Below are 14,446 nucleotides of genomic sequence, written 5' to 3'. Positions count from 1 at the left end.
TTTTAAAAATGGTGTGGCCTTTTCATTGCCTGTGGCAACTGTTTCTAAAATCCCGGCATCCATAAAAACTGGAGGTAACAATAGCAAAAAAGGAACTAAAGACAGTTCAGATGAAAAAGTATGAATAAGTCCCAGAGCCATCAGCCCCTTTCTGGAAAAGGAGGGGATTAAACTGTGCTGAGAAATTTAGGCCTGCACTCACTCCAAAAAGAAGACATTGGTGAGCTGGAGCTGATTTGTTTGCACTGGTGTAAATCAAGAGTAGCTCCATTTAAGTCTGCAGAGTCTCACCAGGATAAAACTGATGTAAACAAGAGGAGACTCATTCCTTGAATTGGGTTCAAGAACCTGCTCTGCTATTTGGAATGTCCTGTGTTCTTAGAGCCTTTCCCGGTGAAACCAGAACCACCAGGAAATGTTGTATAACAATAACTAGAAAGTCCTGGGAAATGGGCGATTTACTGATGCTGAGCAAAATAGATTAGAGTCCAGTCAAGCCACTGGATCAGAAAAGGTCCAGATTTGAGGGAAGCTTAGCACCAGAGCCAAACTTGTCAGATTGTCTGTATCTTTCTTTGAGCCCAGAGCAAAACTCTGGATCCTGTAGTACCCTAGCAGTAGAGAAGAGAGAGGAGTTGGCTGTAATGCATACAAAGGGGATTCTTTATTGAGGCTGCTGGACACAAACAGACTCCATAGTTCTCCCTGGTGCTCTAGCTTCCAGACTGACTAAAAACGGCCTATGCTGCTTAATCTCACTACACAGGGTCTCCCTAAGACATGGCCTGGATTAAGCACTCATGAAAGTCTCTGGTGACCACACTATGGGCCCGAACACCCACACTGTGGGGGTATGAAATACGCATCTGGACAGACAATTTCTAGAATAGACTCGAGTTCGGTTCTTTGCAACACCGTGTGTTGTCGTCCTGTCAGACATCACAATGAAGCAGCATCTGGCTAGAGATGAGCCCACACTGGAGCACCGGACTGAAAGCGGAGCTGAGCACAGGGGTAGTTCAGAGCCAAAGCCAGATATCTTAGACTTTACAACTTGGACTTTGCTCTTGATATGGTGCCACAGGAAATAGCATTAGTGGTGCAGCAGGTGGCGTCTTCTCACTGAGTCAGTACAGATCCGCAGTCCTAACGCCAGGGCAAGCAGTGCTGCCGGAGGTGCTGTCTGTCAGATGAAACAGGAATGGTGTTTGGCCGGGAACACCATTGCTCCACAATGTAGTCCTTGTTTTAGCTCATTAAATGAGAGAGAGAAGCCAAGACAGCAATCCCTTGGGCCCTAGTAGAGAAGCACCAAGGACATTCATCGTGAACTGCAGGCATTTTGACTTGTTTCTTACAGGAAAATAAACCGGACACTTTTGATGATAAAAGGTCCTTTATCTTCATAGAATGAAATCAGTGACATTGCTTGATCTGAGGGTTTTGTCTTTTCTTTGCCCTTCTGCTGTTTGTAAGTATCACCTCATGTGTCAGTGCTTTCATCTCTCCAAGCCAGCAGCTGCTCTGCTCAGCTTCTCTGACAGTTAGTGGCGAACACAGAGAGTTAAGAGAGATGCACACACAAATGAGGGAATGTGGAAAGCTTCAGTGTGCCTGTGCTCTATGCAACAAGTATTCTTTCCTTCCTACTTCTCCCTTTACCCCTCTCCTTCCTTCCCAATCTCTTCCTTGACCTTCCTTCTGCCCTCCCTGGGCTCCATTAGGTGGTTCAGGAATAACAACAACAGATATTATGTAGGGGACTATTGTTTTGAGAGGGTGGCTCAGCTGGCAACTTGAGGAGCTCCTATATCCCCCATTTTTTGACCTGAACTAGAGACACTCCACTAACACTGCATCTCATCCCTCACCAAGCTGTGAGAAAGAGGAGGCTCAAACACTGACTTGAACTTGGTGGCTTGGGCCGAACCAGAACCCCAGTTCTGAACATCCCTAAACTTTGGGCAAGTTCAGATTTGGATCCAAATGTTCCAGCTCTACTTTAAACCCATCCTCATCCTTGGGCCCCGTATCACTGACACCATCCTGTTCGAGGACTGCTAGGCAAGAGTCCCACTGCAGCTCATTCTTTAGCTGTCAGAGTGGCTTTCGGGTGGCACCTTCCGGGTCTGAGAATGCTGCCTCCTTTGTTCAGCCTGCACCTGCTGGCTCGGGAAGTACAAAGCCAGGGATTGCGCTCATTGGTGAGATATCAGAGATGGGCAGTGTGCTGTGCTCAAATGGTTAACAGTTATCATGGTAAAGTTGGGAATATTGGTCTGGAAATATGGATGCTCACTTATTTGGCTGGTGGGCTCCTTCCCATATGCTGGAGTATGACCGATCCTGCGTACAACTGCTCTGGCCTGCAGCTATGCAGCTTGTATCTACTCAATCCTGCTCCCCATGACCCCAAACTGAAGTTCAAAGTAGACAATCTGAGGCTATGTCTACACTTAAAGGCTGCAGCAGCACGGCTGCAGCACTTCAATGTAGACACTCTCACTACAGCGACTGCGGGGATTCTCCCATTGTTGTAGTTAATCCACCTCCCCAATAGGCAGGAGCTAGATTAACAGAGGAATTCTTCCATAGACCTAGCACTATCTACACCAGAGCTTAGGTCGTCTTAACTATCTCTCTCAGGGTGTGATTTTTCAGTGTAGACCATCCCTCAGAGGACAGGCTATAGCAAAGTGACTTTCCCTTTGATCACGCAGACTTCTAGTCTCACAAAGCGTGTCATGCCCAGCCAGACAATGATGTTTTTTCAAAATTCACTGACGGACCTTTATTGAGGAAAGGGAGTTTAGCTTCCTAGGGAAAATTAAGTACAAAGAGAAATCAGCTTTGGCAGGTACAGTGGTAATGCTTTACTGCCTACTACATAACTACCCCTTTTGTCTCTCCCTTCTTGCCTTTCCTCCTCACTCTCTCACCTTCCCTGTCCTTCCCTTATTGTTATCATTTACAATTTCCCTGTCACCATCGCATCAAGGTACCACATACAATAAAAGAAACATTCAACTGGGCTGAACAAAATAAACATTCCATTGGACTCTAAACAAAAAATGTAACATTTATACCCATAGGCCAAATCCTCAGCTGGTGAAAAGTAGCCTATAATAAATAAGAATAAATCCATTGACTTCTGTGGAGCTTTACCAGTTTATCCTAGCTGAGGGCTTATCAAGATCAGAGGTGAGCCCAAGCCAGAAAGTTCAGATCCAAACTCTCCCAAATTTCAGGCATTTATGGACCCAGGGCTTTTGTTCTGGCCCACCTCTAGTGAAGATCAGTGTCTATTTAGGGGCTCTACTTCCCTCCTTCTCATGAGTGAGATAAGCTCAATAGATTTGGGCAGTATTTAGCTGTTCAAATGCCAGGAACATACTGAGAACATTGCAAAATTCTCCTTTCTGTGGAGTTCAAAACCCTGTCGGTTTGATCCTTTTCTCACGTGGCAAAGCAATCAGAGGATGGCTTTAGAAGATAAGCAATAATTTCCCCTCCTTTGTATCCTGCAGCTTGTTGTGCAGAGTAGTGATTATACTGAACAATAGTCAGTTTGTTTTGAGGTCACCTTTGCCTTTAGAGGGGTTGGACCTAAAGGGGAGGGGTGGGACAGAAGATGTCGCTTTAGCGCTTCCAATGCACCTCTCGCTCTAAAGGCTGATTGTGAGCTACAGTTTCCAGCTGGTTTCTTCCTCTCCTCTGGGGAGGAAAAGCTGTAAACAGCTGTAAAGCTGATTCTCTAGTGTGTCAAGGTTGTTCACTGCACAAAATGGGTCTGAAAATTCTGTCTTTCACACAAATTACTCAGATAAATTGTTGTTGGCTGATAAGTCACATCTGCTTTAGAATTTCAATTTAGCCAAAATTTGACCAAGGAAGGAAAAGCATCACAATTAGAATCAACTTGTGGCTTCATCCTTCCATCTGCCTTGTGTCTTAGCTCAATTCAGCCCAGGGGTCAGTCTCTGCACCCTGAGGAACTGGACTTTTTATTCACTGTATATCCATTGAGTTGGCTCCTGAACCGTGATCACAGCAGAAAGGCCATTAAATGGGTTGAAAGGTTTGAAGCAGCCCCTGCTCAGACCTCTAAGAAAAGACACCATCACCCTTTTGTTGATCATTTTAGCCATATGTTCAATGCTGCTGAATCACTCAGTAATCAGCAGAGCGAGACTAAAAGAGATTCTCCATCAAAAAGTAAGGCTTCGGGGAACAACACTATGCACAAATAAATAAAAGCCCAGCCCTCTTCTCCTATGTATTAGGGCACTTCAGTAATCCCTGGGCATGTTAAACAAACCATGTGTATAGTAAAACACGGGCAGGATAGATGTGTCTACACTGTCCTTTTTGCTTAGCTGTGTGTGTGTGATGCTGTGCAGGTAAGCCTCTGCTCAGACAACATATAACGCAGGGTGCTTTGCAGTTCTTTGGTGCTCTTTTCACTAGACTAGGATACCTTAAGGCTGGGTTTACCCTAACCCTTTCAGCCAGACTAAGACCTCGGTTGTAGCAGCCAGTGCTCACTGTTTCCTGTTCAGTTGTGCATGCTGCAAACTGCAGGGAAGCTAGGAGCTGGGTCCAATCCTAGTCAGCTGGTTTGGCAAAGTCCATTATGACTCAGAGCTGGACGGTGGCAGGGAGCAGCATACCAGGACCTAGTGACTTTTCATCATGAAGGGAGAGGGGCATTTAGAGTCCTAGGCACCGATGAACCAGTACTGGTGTGTGTAACAGTGGGTGGGGTATACAGCGTTAAAAGATGCTGCTCTTAATAGGTGCAATGAAGATGATCTGCTTCATCCGTGTGCAGAGTCCTGGCATGCCTATCAGTCATGTCACTTAAAGGCAATTCTTCCTCTCCAAAGTACATCATGTATTTCTGTATGAATGCACCCTCCCCTTCCTGTCACAAGACATCAGCTCCCTGCACTGATGCCCTCCTGGAGATTAAGTTAAATAACCAAACTGGCAATTGATAAAAAGCTACACATAGGTGAAGGATGCAAATACCAAGATGGCACTCAGTAACTCAGATAATATGTGGGGGCTGTAGAAGAGGAGGGGTTGATTGTTTAGGGTGACTTAAGGAAGTATGAATAATGGGATGAAACTGAGAAAAGATAAATTCAGGTTAAATATCACCAAAATATTTATAATACTGAGACTATGGAATAGTTTCCCACGAGAGGTGGTGTAAGTGCATTTAAAGCCAGACTGCGTAAAGCAGTGGAGAATACACTGTGAGGAATAATCCTGCAGCAGCTGTGAGGAGAATTAGATGACCTACTACAGTAAGATATCAGATCTAGTGATTCTGCTTCTATTGGTGTGATTTGTGTGTATGATTAGGTGCCAGCACTTTTTCAGAACCTCCCCAGATAGGAAACATTTATGCTAGTTGGAAAGCTGTGTGTGAGGTAGTTTACATCCCCTTGTGTATTTGTGTTAGCATTTGATCCACGTCCCTCATTTGAGATCTCCCTAACTCAGTGGTGACTCATAGCTCTGACAATGAACCATGCATCATTTCTGCTTTAACCCCCCTTTGTACCTTGTCTTTTGGTAGAGCCAGCCCTCTTCCCTTTGCATGCTGGACTTGCTACATGTGGCTCGCGACATTGCATGTGGCTGTCAGTATTTGGAAGAAAACCACTTCATTCACAGGTGAGTAAGACCATGTGCTATTAAGGACTATTTACTGTTGCCCTTTGTATGTGTGGGTGTGTATTGTATTGTAATATATTGGCAAGCATGTACGAGTAAGTATGTGGTGAATGTTTGTGTACCACTGCCCTCTAGTGGTTGGATGTTTTTAGAAGATAAGAGCCAAAAGCCTGACTAATAGTAATTATTCACAGGGACTCTACTTTATCTCAAGTGAGGAAGGCTTGTATTCATGGTGCCAAAGAACCTGAGCTCTATCCCTAGGGCCACAACATGTATGCAGTTTTTGTCATCTGTATGAAAGGAACCAGGACTTTGTTACAGTAGGTTGTAGGCCTTCCCTCCAGCAAGCTTTGATTATTGCCCTTCTGTTCATTCCTTGCTGTTCTCACCCTGGCCCTGGATACACACACAGGTTAAAGTGTGGTACTGTTCAGACCTAGAATGAAAAAATGGCTCCATATGACTGACTGCTCCCAGTGTACAAGATTTTTGAGATGGACCTGATTCTAGCCACAAAGTCAAGCAAGGCTAGAGAGCCACTTACCTGTCCCCTTTTCAGGGGGTGTTGTTCCCATCCATGCCTCAGACATGTGGTTTAGACAGTAATACTCTCCCCATTTTCCAAAAATCAAGAATTTAATGATGACCTGAAGGCCCAGAGCATCTTTTTCCAGGAGTATTTCTTAAATCCCCTCTGTTATGGTTCCAGGGTCAGCTTTAACCTTTTGCTCAGTTTCCCCTGGGTACCCTTCCAAGAGACAGGCCCAGCACCTGCACTTCTCTCAAGATGGAATTCCACCATTCACCCCACTCTTAGACTGGGTCCCCTATTCACCAACTGCGAGTCCTCGGCAGCTCCAGCTGTGTTTTGCCCACTGCTGTAGATTTCTCTTTGGGACTTGTGACCAGCATGAAAGTGTGGTGATAGAAAACAACTTGTTCCAAAAAAAGAATTATTTATTTAACCAAAGGAACACAACAAACAGTGAGGGAAAGGATGTTGTGACAGCCAAGACTAGAACAGGATTCAAAAAATAACTAGATACGTTCATGGAGAATAGATCCATCAATGGCTACTAGCCAGGATGGGCAGGGATGGTGTCCCTAGCCTCTGTTTGCCAGAAGCTGGGAATAGACAACAGGGGATGGATTGCTTGATGGTTACCTGTTCTGTTCATTCCCTCTTGGGCACCTGGCATTGGCCACTGTCGGAAGACAGGATACTGGGCTAGATGGACCTTTGGTCTGACCTAGTATGTCCCCTCTTATGTTCTAAAAGGGTTACAACAATGAAAGGCCTGTACGCATTTTATCATACGTAAGGGCATGGCTACACTTGCAGATGTAGAGCGCTTTGAGTTAAACCAGCCTTCATACAGCACAGTAGGGAAAGCGCTGCAGTCTGTCCACACTGACAGCTTCAAGCGCACTGGCATGGCCACATTTGTGGCACTTGCAGCGGCATTGGGAGTGGTGCATTATGGGCAGCAGTCCCAGCATGCAAGTGGCTGCAACATGCTTTTAAAATGAGAAGGGTGGGGTGGAGTGTGACAGGGAATGTGTTGTATGTATGTATGTGAGGTGTGACAGGGTTGGGACTCACCACCACGGCGCTTCCCACTGGTTGCTCCAGTAATTAGCTCAGTCCATGGGGAGCGCACTCTGCTGGTGGTGTCCCATCGGTCATCTGTTCTCTGCTGGTGTCCGGACCCACATTGCTCCCCGCTTGGCAACATCCATTTCAGGCCACTGTCCTCCGGCAGTGCCCCCTAGTCCATCCTCACCCCCTTCCGGGGGTGGTGATGGTGGGTTAACAGCAGTCTTTCTCTGTGCCCCAGCCACAGTGGTCAACCACACCCCAAAGTCTAACCCCTTGTGTCAGGGGTCTGGTGCAATCCACTCCTGCCACATCCAATGGCTGGGTGTATGTGCAAGGGGAAAGGGGGGGGACCCAGGCCTGCCCTCCACAGTGGGTTCCAACCCAGGGACCCTTTGGCAGCAGCCTTCCTGCCCTCCTCCTCTCCCCTTGCGTGTCTCTCCCCATGGGCCGCTTCCCCTTCAGCCCCTCACACCAGCTAGGCCCTTCCCTCAGGCCTGCAGCCTGGCAGGTATTGGGCTGGAGTTCCCTTTGGCTCCCCGGAGCCTGCCCAGCACTGTGCTGTCCCAGGTGCTAGTCTCCTCACACAGGAGACAGACCTTCAGCCTTTGAAGGCCTGGGAGAGACTGCCTGTGCCCTTCCTGGGAAGCCTTTATATAGGCCTAGCCTAGCCCTGATTGGCTGGCTCTAATCTCAGCCCTGATTGGCTCTCAGTAGGCCATTCCCTGATTGGCTGCCAGCCTGCACAGCCGCTCTGGCCAACTCTAGCCCCCTCTCGCATGGGGATGGGGCAGCCGCCCCACAATAGGGGGGTGAGAGGGTGGGTTTTTGAGGGGCTGAGAGCATGCCAGCATGCTGTCTTGTAAGTTCAGACAACAGCAGATCTCCCCCTCTCTCTCACATACAGCATTCCACAGTAACAGCTTTCATGCCGGCTGTCAGAAACAGAGCTTTGAAAGGGCATATCTGCATTCCTACAGGAGTTCAAAACAATGACAAGAGTGGCCACTTGACTTAAGGGGATTATGGGATGTTTCTGGAGGCCAATCACAGTGCAGTAATGCAACACCTTGTTCACACTGGCACCGCGGTGCTCCAGCGGGGGCAGAGCAAACGTTATTTCACTTGCCGAGGTGGAGTACCAGCAGCGCTGTAGCCGTGGAGTCAGAGCGCTCTACATGCCTTGCCAGTGTGGACAGGGAGTCAACTAGTGCACCTGGGGCTGGTTTGTTGCGCTGTAACTCGCAAGTGTAGCCAAGCCCTAAACCTTAATCTTTCCTTGCCAGTTTAGATAGTTCCTACTTTTCCCAGGCTCCCCCGACATTGGGCCTGGATGAGCTAGACTGCACCGCCCCATCTGCCTCTGTGTCAGTCTGACCCACAGACTCCTCCTGGCGCTCACAGGCACTCTTTTATTCATTTAAATGTCCTTTTGTTTGTCCTGGGACACGAACCTGGTCAGTGTGGTTCATGCATCTCGCCAGAGGGGTTGGAAGTAGACTTCCAGCACTGTACTGCCTATTAGGCATCAGTAGCTGAGTTAGTCATTGCCTGGTTCCTGTGTATGTGTAGAGAGCTACATTAAGAATTAACCCATAGTGTCCTATACAGCAAGCCCCACCACAATACTGAAACATACAGAGATACACAAAATATTCATAAAAATAATGCAGAACTGGTCCACATTCTTCAGACCTTTTCAATATCCTCAATAGTTCTAGTTTTAAGGAAATAATTTGAGAGTTTTATAGCATCCAACATGATTACGAATAGCCACATTTGTGGTCCTTCTGGCTGCAAAGTTGAGGTGCTAACCAGCAGTGCTTTCCCATTATCTGTCCCTGGAAAAGCTCAGCAGCCACATGGAGCAGAGTTGAATGGCTTTGCAGGGGAGCCGCAGACTTGCTGCTGTCATTTTTTAGTTCACTTCTCCGAGGTGATTTTGCCAGGCTTGTGCTCCTGGTTTTCATTCTAGTAGAGATGGGACCAAGCCACAAGGGATCTATGCCCAGACCCAGGGTTTTCATGCAGCCCATTAGAGATGGGTGACAGAGTTCAAGGCAAGGACACGGATTTAGGGTTTGAGTCAGGTGTCTGTCTAGTTTCTGAAATCCAGGTTTGAGCATTTTCCTTGTAGCACTGACTATTCTGCCTGCCTCTGGCATAGATGTGACTACACGTGACAAAGATGTAGTAGGTATAGGGGCAGTAGTCATGATGGGACAGAGTTTTGTTGGAAGAGGTGGGTTGTCCAACTCCGATCTTTTACTGCCAACTTTCTAGAGACTCAACAACACTGGCAAGGAGGGGTATTGGCAGGAGGCCCCTGCCATACTGAATAATCCATATGTGATGATAAAAGGCATTAAAAATTATTACAAATAGCAAATGGAATGTTTAAATTCAAAAGATTTCTGCTAAAACAATGGGACATAGCTTGTTATCTGCAGATATTGACTTCACTGGGATTTGAGGGCTCTCAGCCCCTCAGGAAAGCAGGACATGTTTTCTTGTCATTTCCTTTGGCTTTTGCAAAACTGTTGAAAGGTTAAATGATTTTTTCTTTTCTCTCTCCTTCTCTTTCTGCTGCTTTCCTTCTTTCCTTCTCAGGGACATTGCTGCCAGGAATTGTCTCCTTACTTGTCAAGGGCCTGGAAGAGTAGCTAAAATTGGAGACTTTGGAATGGCCCGGGACATATACAGGTAATAGAACTCAGTTTATGGCATCACTAGGCAGAAATGTACCAGAATGGGGTATTATGTGCCTGGTTAAGCGTCATCATGTGCTGCTCTGTTTAACCCCAGAAAAGAGAGATTTCTGAAATCCTTCCCATCTGACTCCCTGTCTGATGCTATTGTTTGCTTTCAAGCTGTGGATTGACAGGCTGCTTACTGCTTCCTCAGAGCCTTCTCCTGGGAAGAGTTTTCCATGTGGCCAGAGAACATTTTCCCCTTCTCTTGAATTCCATCCCTAGTTGTTTTCCTTTTGTTTTCTCAGCACTAAGTGGCATAAGTCATTGATGTGCCCTTTTGTTCTGTGGCTCCAAATCACTTTGAGTTTAATCTCCCTCCTCCTTGCTATTGACCCTGTTCCCTTCCATTTTTTGTTATAAGTAAATCTCCTCAATTGACTGCGTGTAAAGGAGGAAAGATCAGGAGACTGTAATTACCCAAACTGGAATTTAGCCAGGCCACTAGGGTTAATGAGGCTGTATTTCCAAGAAGTGCCAGGAAATCTTTAATGATCACAAGTGGTCAGGACCTCAGTTTACAGCTCATCTGCAACCCAGCAGCATAGCACCCCCTAACACTGTGCTGGAGAACTGGTTCACTCCTGGCTCAATGGAAAGAAAGCCACTTACTGAGTCACTGTAAGAAATTGTGTTGGTACCTTGGGGTTTTTCTGTTGAGGTCACCCATGCAAGTACTGAGCAGGCCTGACCCTACTTAGCTTGAGTTCTGGGAAAGATCACAGCCTGAGGTGATGTGAGTGCATCTGCACTGTTTGGTTTTTATTACCAAACAAGGCAAGACCCTGCTACCATGAAGCCCTGCAATACAAGAGGACTCTGAGATGGCAAAACAGCACACTTGCCACAACTAACTGCTAGTACCCTTTACTCCTTTTCAAAGGCGCCTATGAAGTTTACACACTTTTCCATTCACATTCACTTTGTGTGCACACCTCTAACTTGCTTGCATGCACAAGCTCATATGTGCCTGCCAGTACAAGGGTTTGAGCTTGATGGATTTAATTTTAAATGATATTGACACAAAGGGCCTGATATCTAGCTAGGATTGTTAGGATTTTATGCTGGCAGCCATCACTGTAGTGTCTGGGTACCATCTGCATAAAATTCATGGTAATAGGAAAATCCCTAGTGGACTCTGGCTTTTCTCCCTTACCATGCTAAGAATGTTGCCTGGGGTATTCTCATAGACTCATGAACTTTAAGGCCAGAAAGGACCATCATGGTCTGACCTCCTGTGCATCGCAGGCCACAGAATCTTGCTCACCCACTCCTCTAATAGACCCTAACCACTGCCTGAGTTACTGATGTCCTCAAAGCATGATGTAAAGACTTCAAATTACAGAGAATCCACCATTTACACTAGTTTAAACCTACAAGTGACCTAGGCCCCATGCTGCAGAGGAAGGTGAAAAACCCCAGGGTCTCTGCCAACCTGACCTAGCAGCGTTGTTTTCTGGTGGTTGGGTTGATTTATTTGTTACAGGTTTTTATTATTTTTGAGGGGGGTGCTTAACTGGATGTGGGTATCAATGCTGTGAAATGTCTTTCCTGCTACAATGAAAAAGCTTTCCCAAAGAGGAAGGTTTTGCTCTGAGACTCTTACTCATGTGAGTAATTCCGGTGATTTCAGTGGGACTATCCACAGGATTACTCACAGGTTGTGGGATCAGGCACAAAGCGAGGGAAAGTACAGAGCTGGCCCTACATTAAATGCTTGTTCCCACTGTTTCTATGAATAGAAAAAGATCTTGTCAATATAATCTCTGCCATGCTGCTTTGTCTATAAGAAAAGCCCCGATTTAAGCTCTTTACTAAACGAGCCAGCCCTCAGGCTGGTCACTGTTATCCGTTAATTAGAAAAGTACTATATTAATGCCACTTTCTTTCTGAATCCTGGGCTGACTGTTCACTTTGTTTTTCCTCTGCAGGGCCAGTTATTATCGAAAGGGTGGGTGTGCCATGCTGCCAGTCAAATGGATGCCACCCGAGGCCTTTATGGAAGGAATATTTACTTCAAAAACTGATACATGGTGGGCTTCTTTTTTCTTGACCAGTTTTTAAAAATGACTCACTACCTACTTCCCATTGTAAAAGGAACACGTTCCTGTCCTTCCCGTCTCCCAAAAAGAAGAGATGGAGCTTTGAAAGCAAGGGATCTAGTGGAGGGAATGAGGGAGCGAATAACCAGATCCTTGCAAAGTGAAGGCTCTCTCCTGGGAGCAATGGATCTGGCTTAGATGCTGTATTGGTTATGAACAGGTGATCTAGGAAGGAAGGTGTCAGCTGTACGCTATTGAAAGGAGTCTAGTCTCTTTGTAGGAGCAAACCATCTTTCAGCGGCAAGGTCAGACACAGCCAGTGTCAGAGGAGCAAGAGGAAATGCCCTAAATTGCCACCTCCTCTTGGCCTGACGCAGCACATGAAGCCATGTGGTGCCAGGGGAGGGTGGGAGAGATTGGGCTGGCATGTAAATTGCAGAGTCAGTGAAGGGCTGTGGATACCCCCAAAAGGACAGGGTCTTGAGCAGTCACTTGCACTGTGTGGCTGAGCCTGGCCCTGCTCACTCTGCCGTAGCTGGCGGTCCCTAGTGTCAGGAAGCAGAGGGCCATTGTTGACAGACCAGGGGTACTGCTGATTGGGAAAGAATCACTCAGGCGAAGCTGGGTCAGGAAGCCAGGAGTGCAGGAGAGTGTTTGGGGAGAGGAGGAGACTGTGAAGCCATCAGTACTAATGTTCACCAGCTGCCTTCCCAGCAGGGGCGGCTCCAGGCACCAGCACGCCAAGCGCGTGCCTGGGGCGGCAAGCCGCAGGGGGTGCTCTGCCGGTCGCCTCGAGGGTGGCAGGCAGGCTACCTTCGGCGGCAGCTTCAGCGGACTTCCCACAGGCTGCCGCCGAATCCGCGGGACCAGGGACCTCCCGCAGGCAAGCCACCGAAGGCAGCCTGCCTGCCGTGCTTGGGGCGGCAAAATGCCTAGAGCCGCCTCTGCTTCCTAGGGTGTGGAGTGAGAGAATACAGCCTGTTTCACAGCTGATGGAGCAAGTTAAATCCTCCCAAGGACACAGTAGCATTGTTTGCTGTCCATCAGCACCAAAGTGGTGATCATTGGGCTGTTTTATTCTGTTCCCAACCGCACTGCAGTGTTTAACCCATAAAATGTTGACATTTTCCAAGCTGCCAGTCAAATGAATGCTGAGGAGGTTGCATTTTCAATCTTCAGAGTGTTACATGCCCAGCCACAGAGACCAAAGCTTGTGATGTAACCCAGGGAATGTTCTAATTTTAATTCCCTGAAACATATGGGGCTAGGACTCTGAGACTAGAGGTCACTTGTATCCTTTGTACAAGAGCAAAGTGCATTGTTGTTTATTCAGGAACACAGGATTTGCCATAAAGGATCAAACCACAGTTCCGCCTCCGGCAGTGGCTAAGGGTATGTCTACACTACGAAATTAGGTCAAATTTATAGAAGTTGGTTTTTTAGAAATCATTTTTATACAGTCGATTGTGTGTGTCCCCACACAAAATGCTCGAAGTGCATTAAGTCGGCGGACTCCATCCACAGTACCAAGGCTAGCGTCGACTTCCAGAGCATTGCACTGTGGGTAGTCTCCGCTGCCCCTTGGGATTCTGGGTTGAGATCCCAATGCCTGATGGGGCAAAAACAGTGTTGCAGGTCGTTCTGCATACATGTCATCAGGACCCCCTCTCCCTCCCTCCCTCTGTGAAAGCAACGGCAGACAATGGTTTTGCGCCTTTTTCCCTGGGTTACCTGAGCAGACGCCATACCACGGCGAGCATGGAGCCCGCTCAGCTCACCGTCACTGTATGTCTCCTGGGTGCTGGCAGACATGGGACTGCATTGCTACACAGCAGCAGCTCATTGCCTTTTGGCAGCAGATGGTGCATTACGATTGGTAGCCATCGTTGTCGTACTCCTGGGTGCTCTTTTAGCCCACCTCGGTGAGGTTGGTCGGGGTGCCTGGGCAGACATGGGAGTGACTCAGCCAGGTCATTCCCATTTTCTGCTGAGCACCCAGGAGATGACGACTGTAGCAGTCGTACTGCACCGTTTTCTGGCGAGCAGCCAGGAGATGATGATGGCTAGCAGTCATACTGCACCGTCTGCTGCCAGCCTAAGATGTAAAAGATAGATGGACTGGATCAAAATAAGAAATTGACACGATTTGTTTTGTGAACTTAACAGCCTGCTAAACCCAGGGTTTTGAGTTCAATCCTTGAGGGGGCCATTCTGTGTGACAGTTGTTTGTGTTTCTCCTTGATGCAAAGCCACCCCTTTTGTTGATTTTAATTCCCTGTAAGCCATGTCGTCAGTCGCCCCTCCCTCCGTCAGAGCAACGGCAGACAATTGTTTCACACCTTTTTTCAGCGCAGAACCAGAAGCTGCAA

At 47.3% G+C, this 14,446-nt stretch overlaps 1 protein-coding gene across 1 annotated transcript in view; it reads left to right on the top strand.

The window, feature by feature from the left end:
- Positions 1-14,446, top strand: part of ALK (ALK receptor tyrosine kinase) — a 576,734-nt gene that overhangs the window by 551,688 nt on the left and 10,600 nt on the right. The window contains exons 24-26 of the mRNA XM_045010420.1: positions 5,588-5,685; positions 9,896-9,988; positions 11,967-12,068. Of these exons, the coding sequence (XP_044866355.1) occupies positions 5,588-5,685; positions 9,896-9,988; positions 11,967-12,068 (293 nt within the window). The remainder of the gene's footprint in view (positions 1-5,587; positions 5,686-9,895; positions 9,989-11,966; positions 12,069-14,446) is intronic.

The sequence above is a fragment of the Mauremys mutica genome, chromosome 3 (assembly GCF_020497125.1).
Source record: "Mauremys mutica isolate MM-2020 ecotype Southern chromosome 3, ASM2049712v1, whole genome shotgun sequence".
NCBI lineage: Eukaryota > Metazoa > Chordata > Testudines > Geoemydidae > Mauremys > Mauremys mutica.
This window is presented reverse-complemented; position numbering and strand designations above follow the sequence as displayed.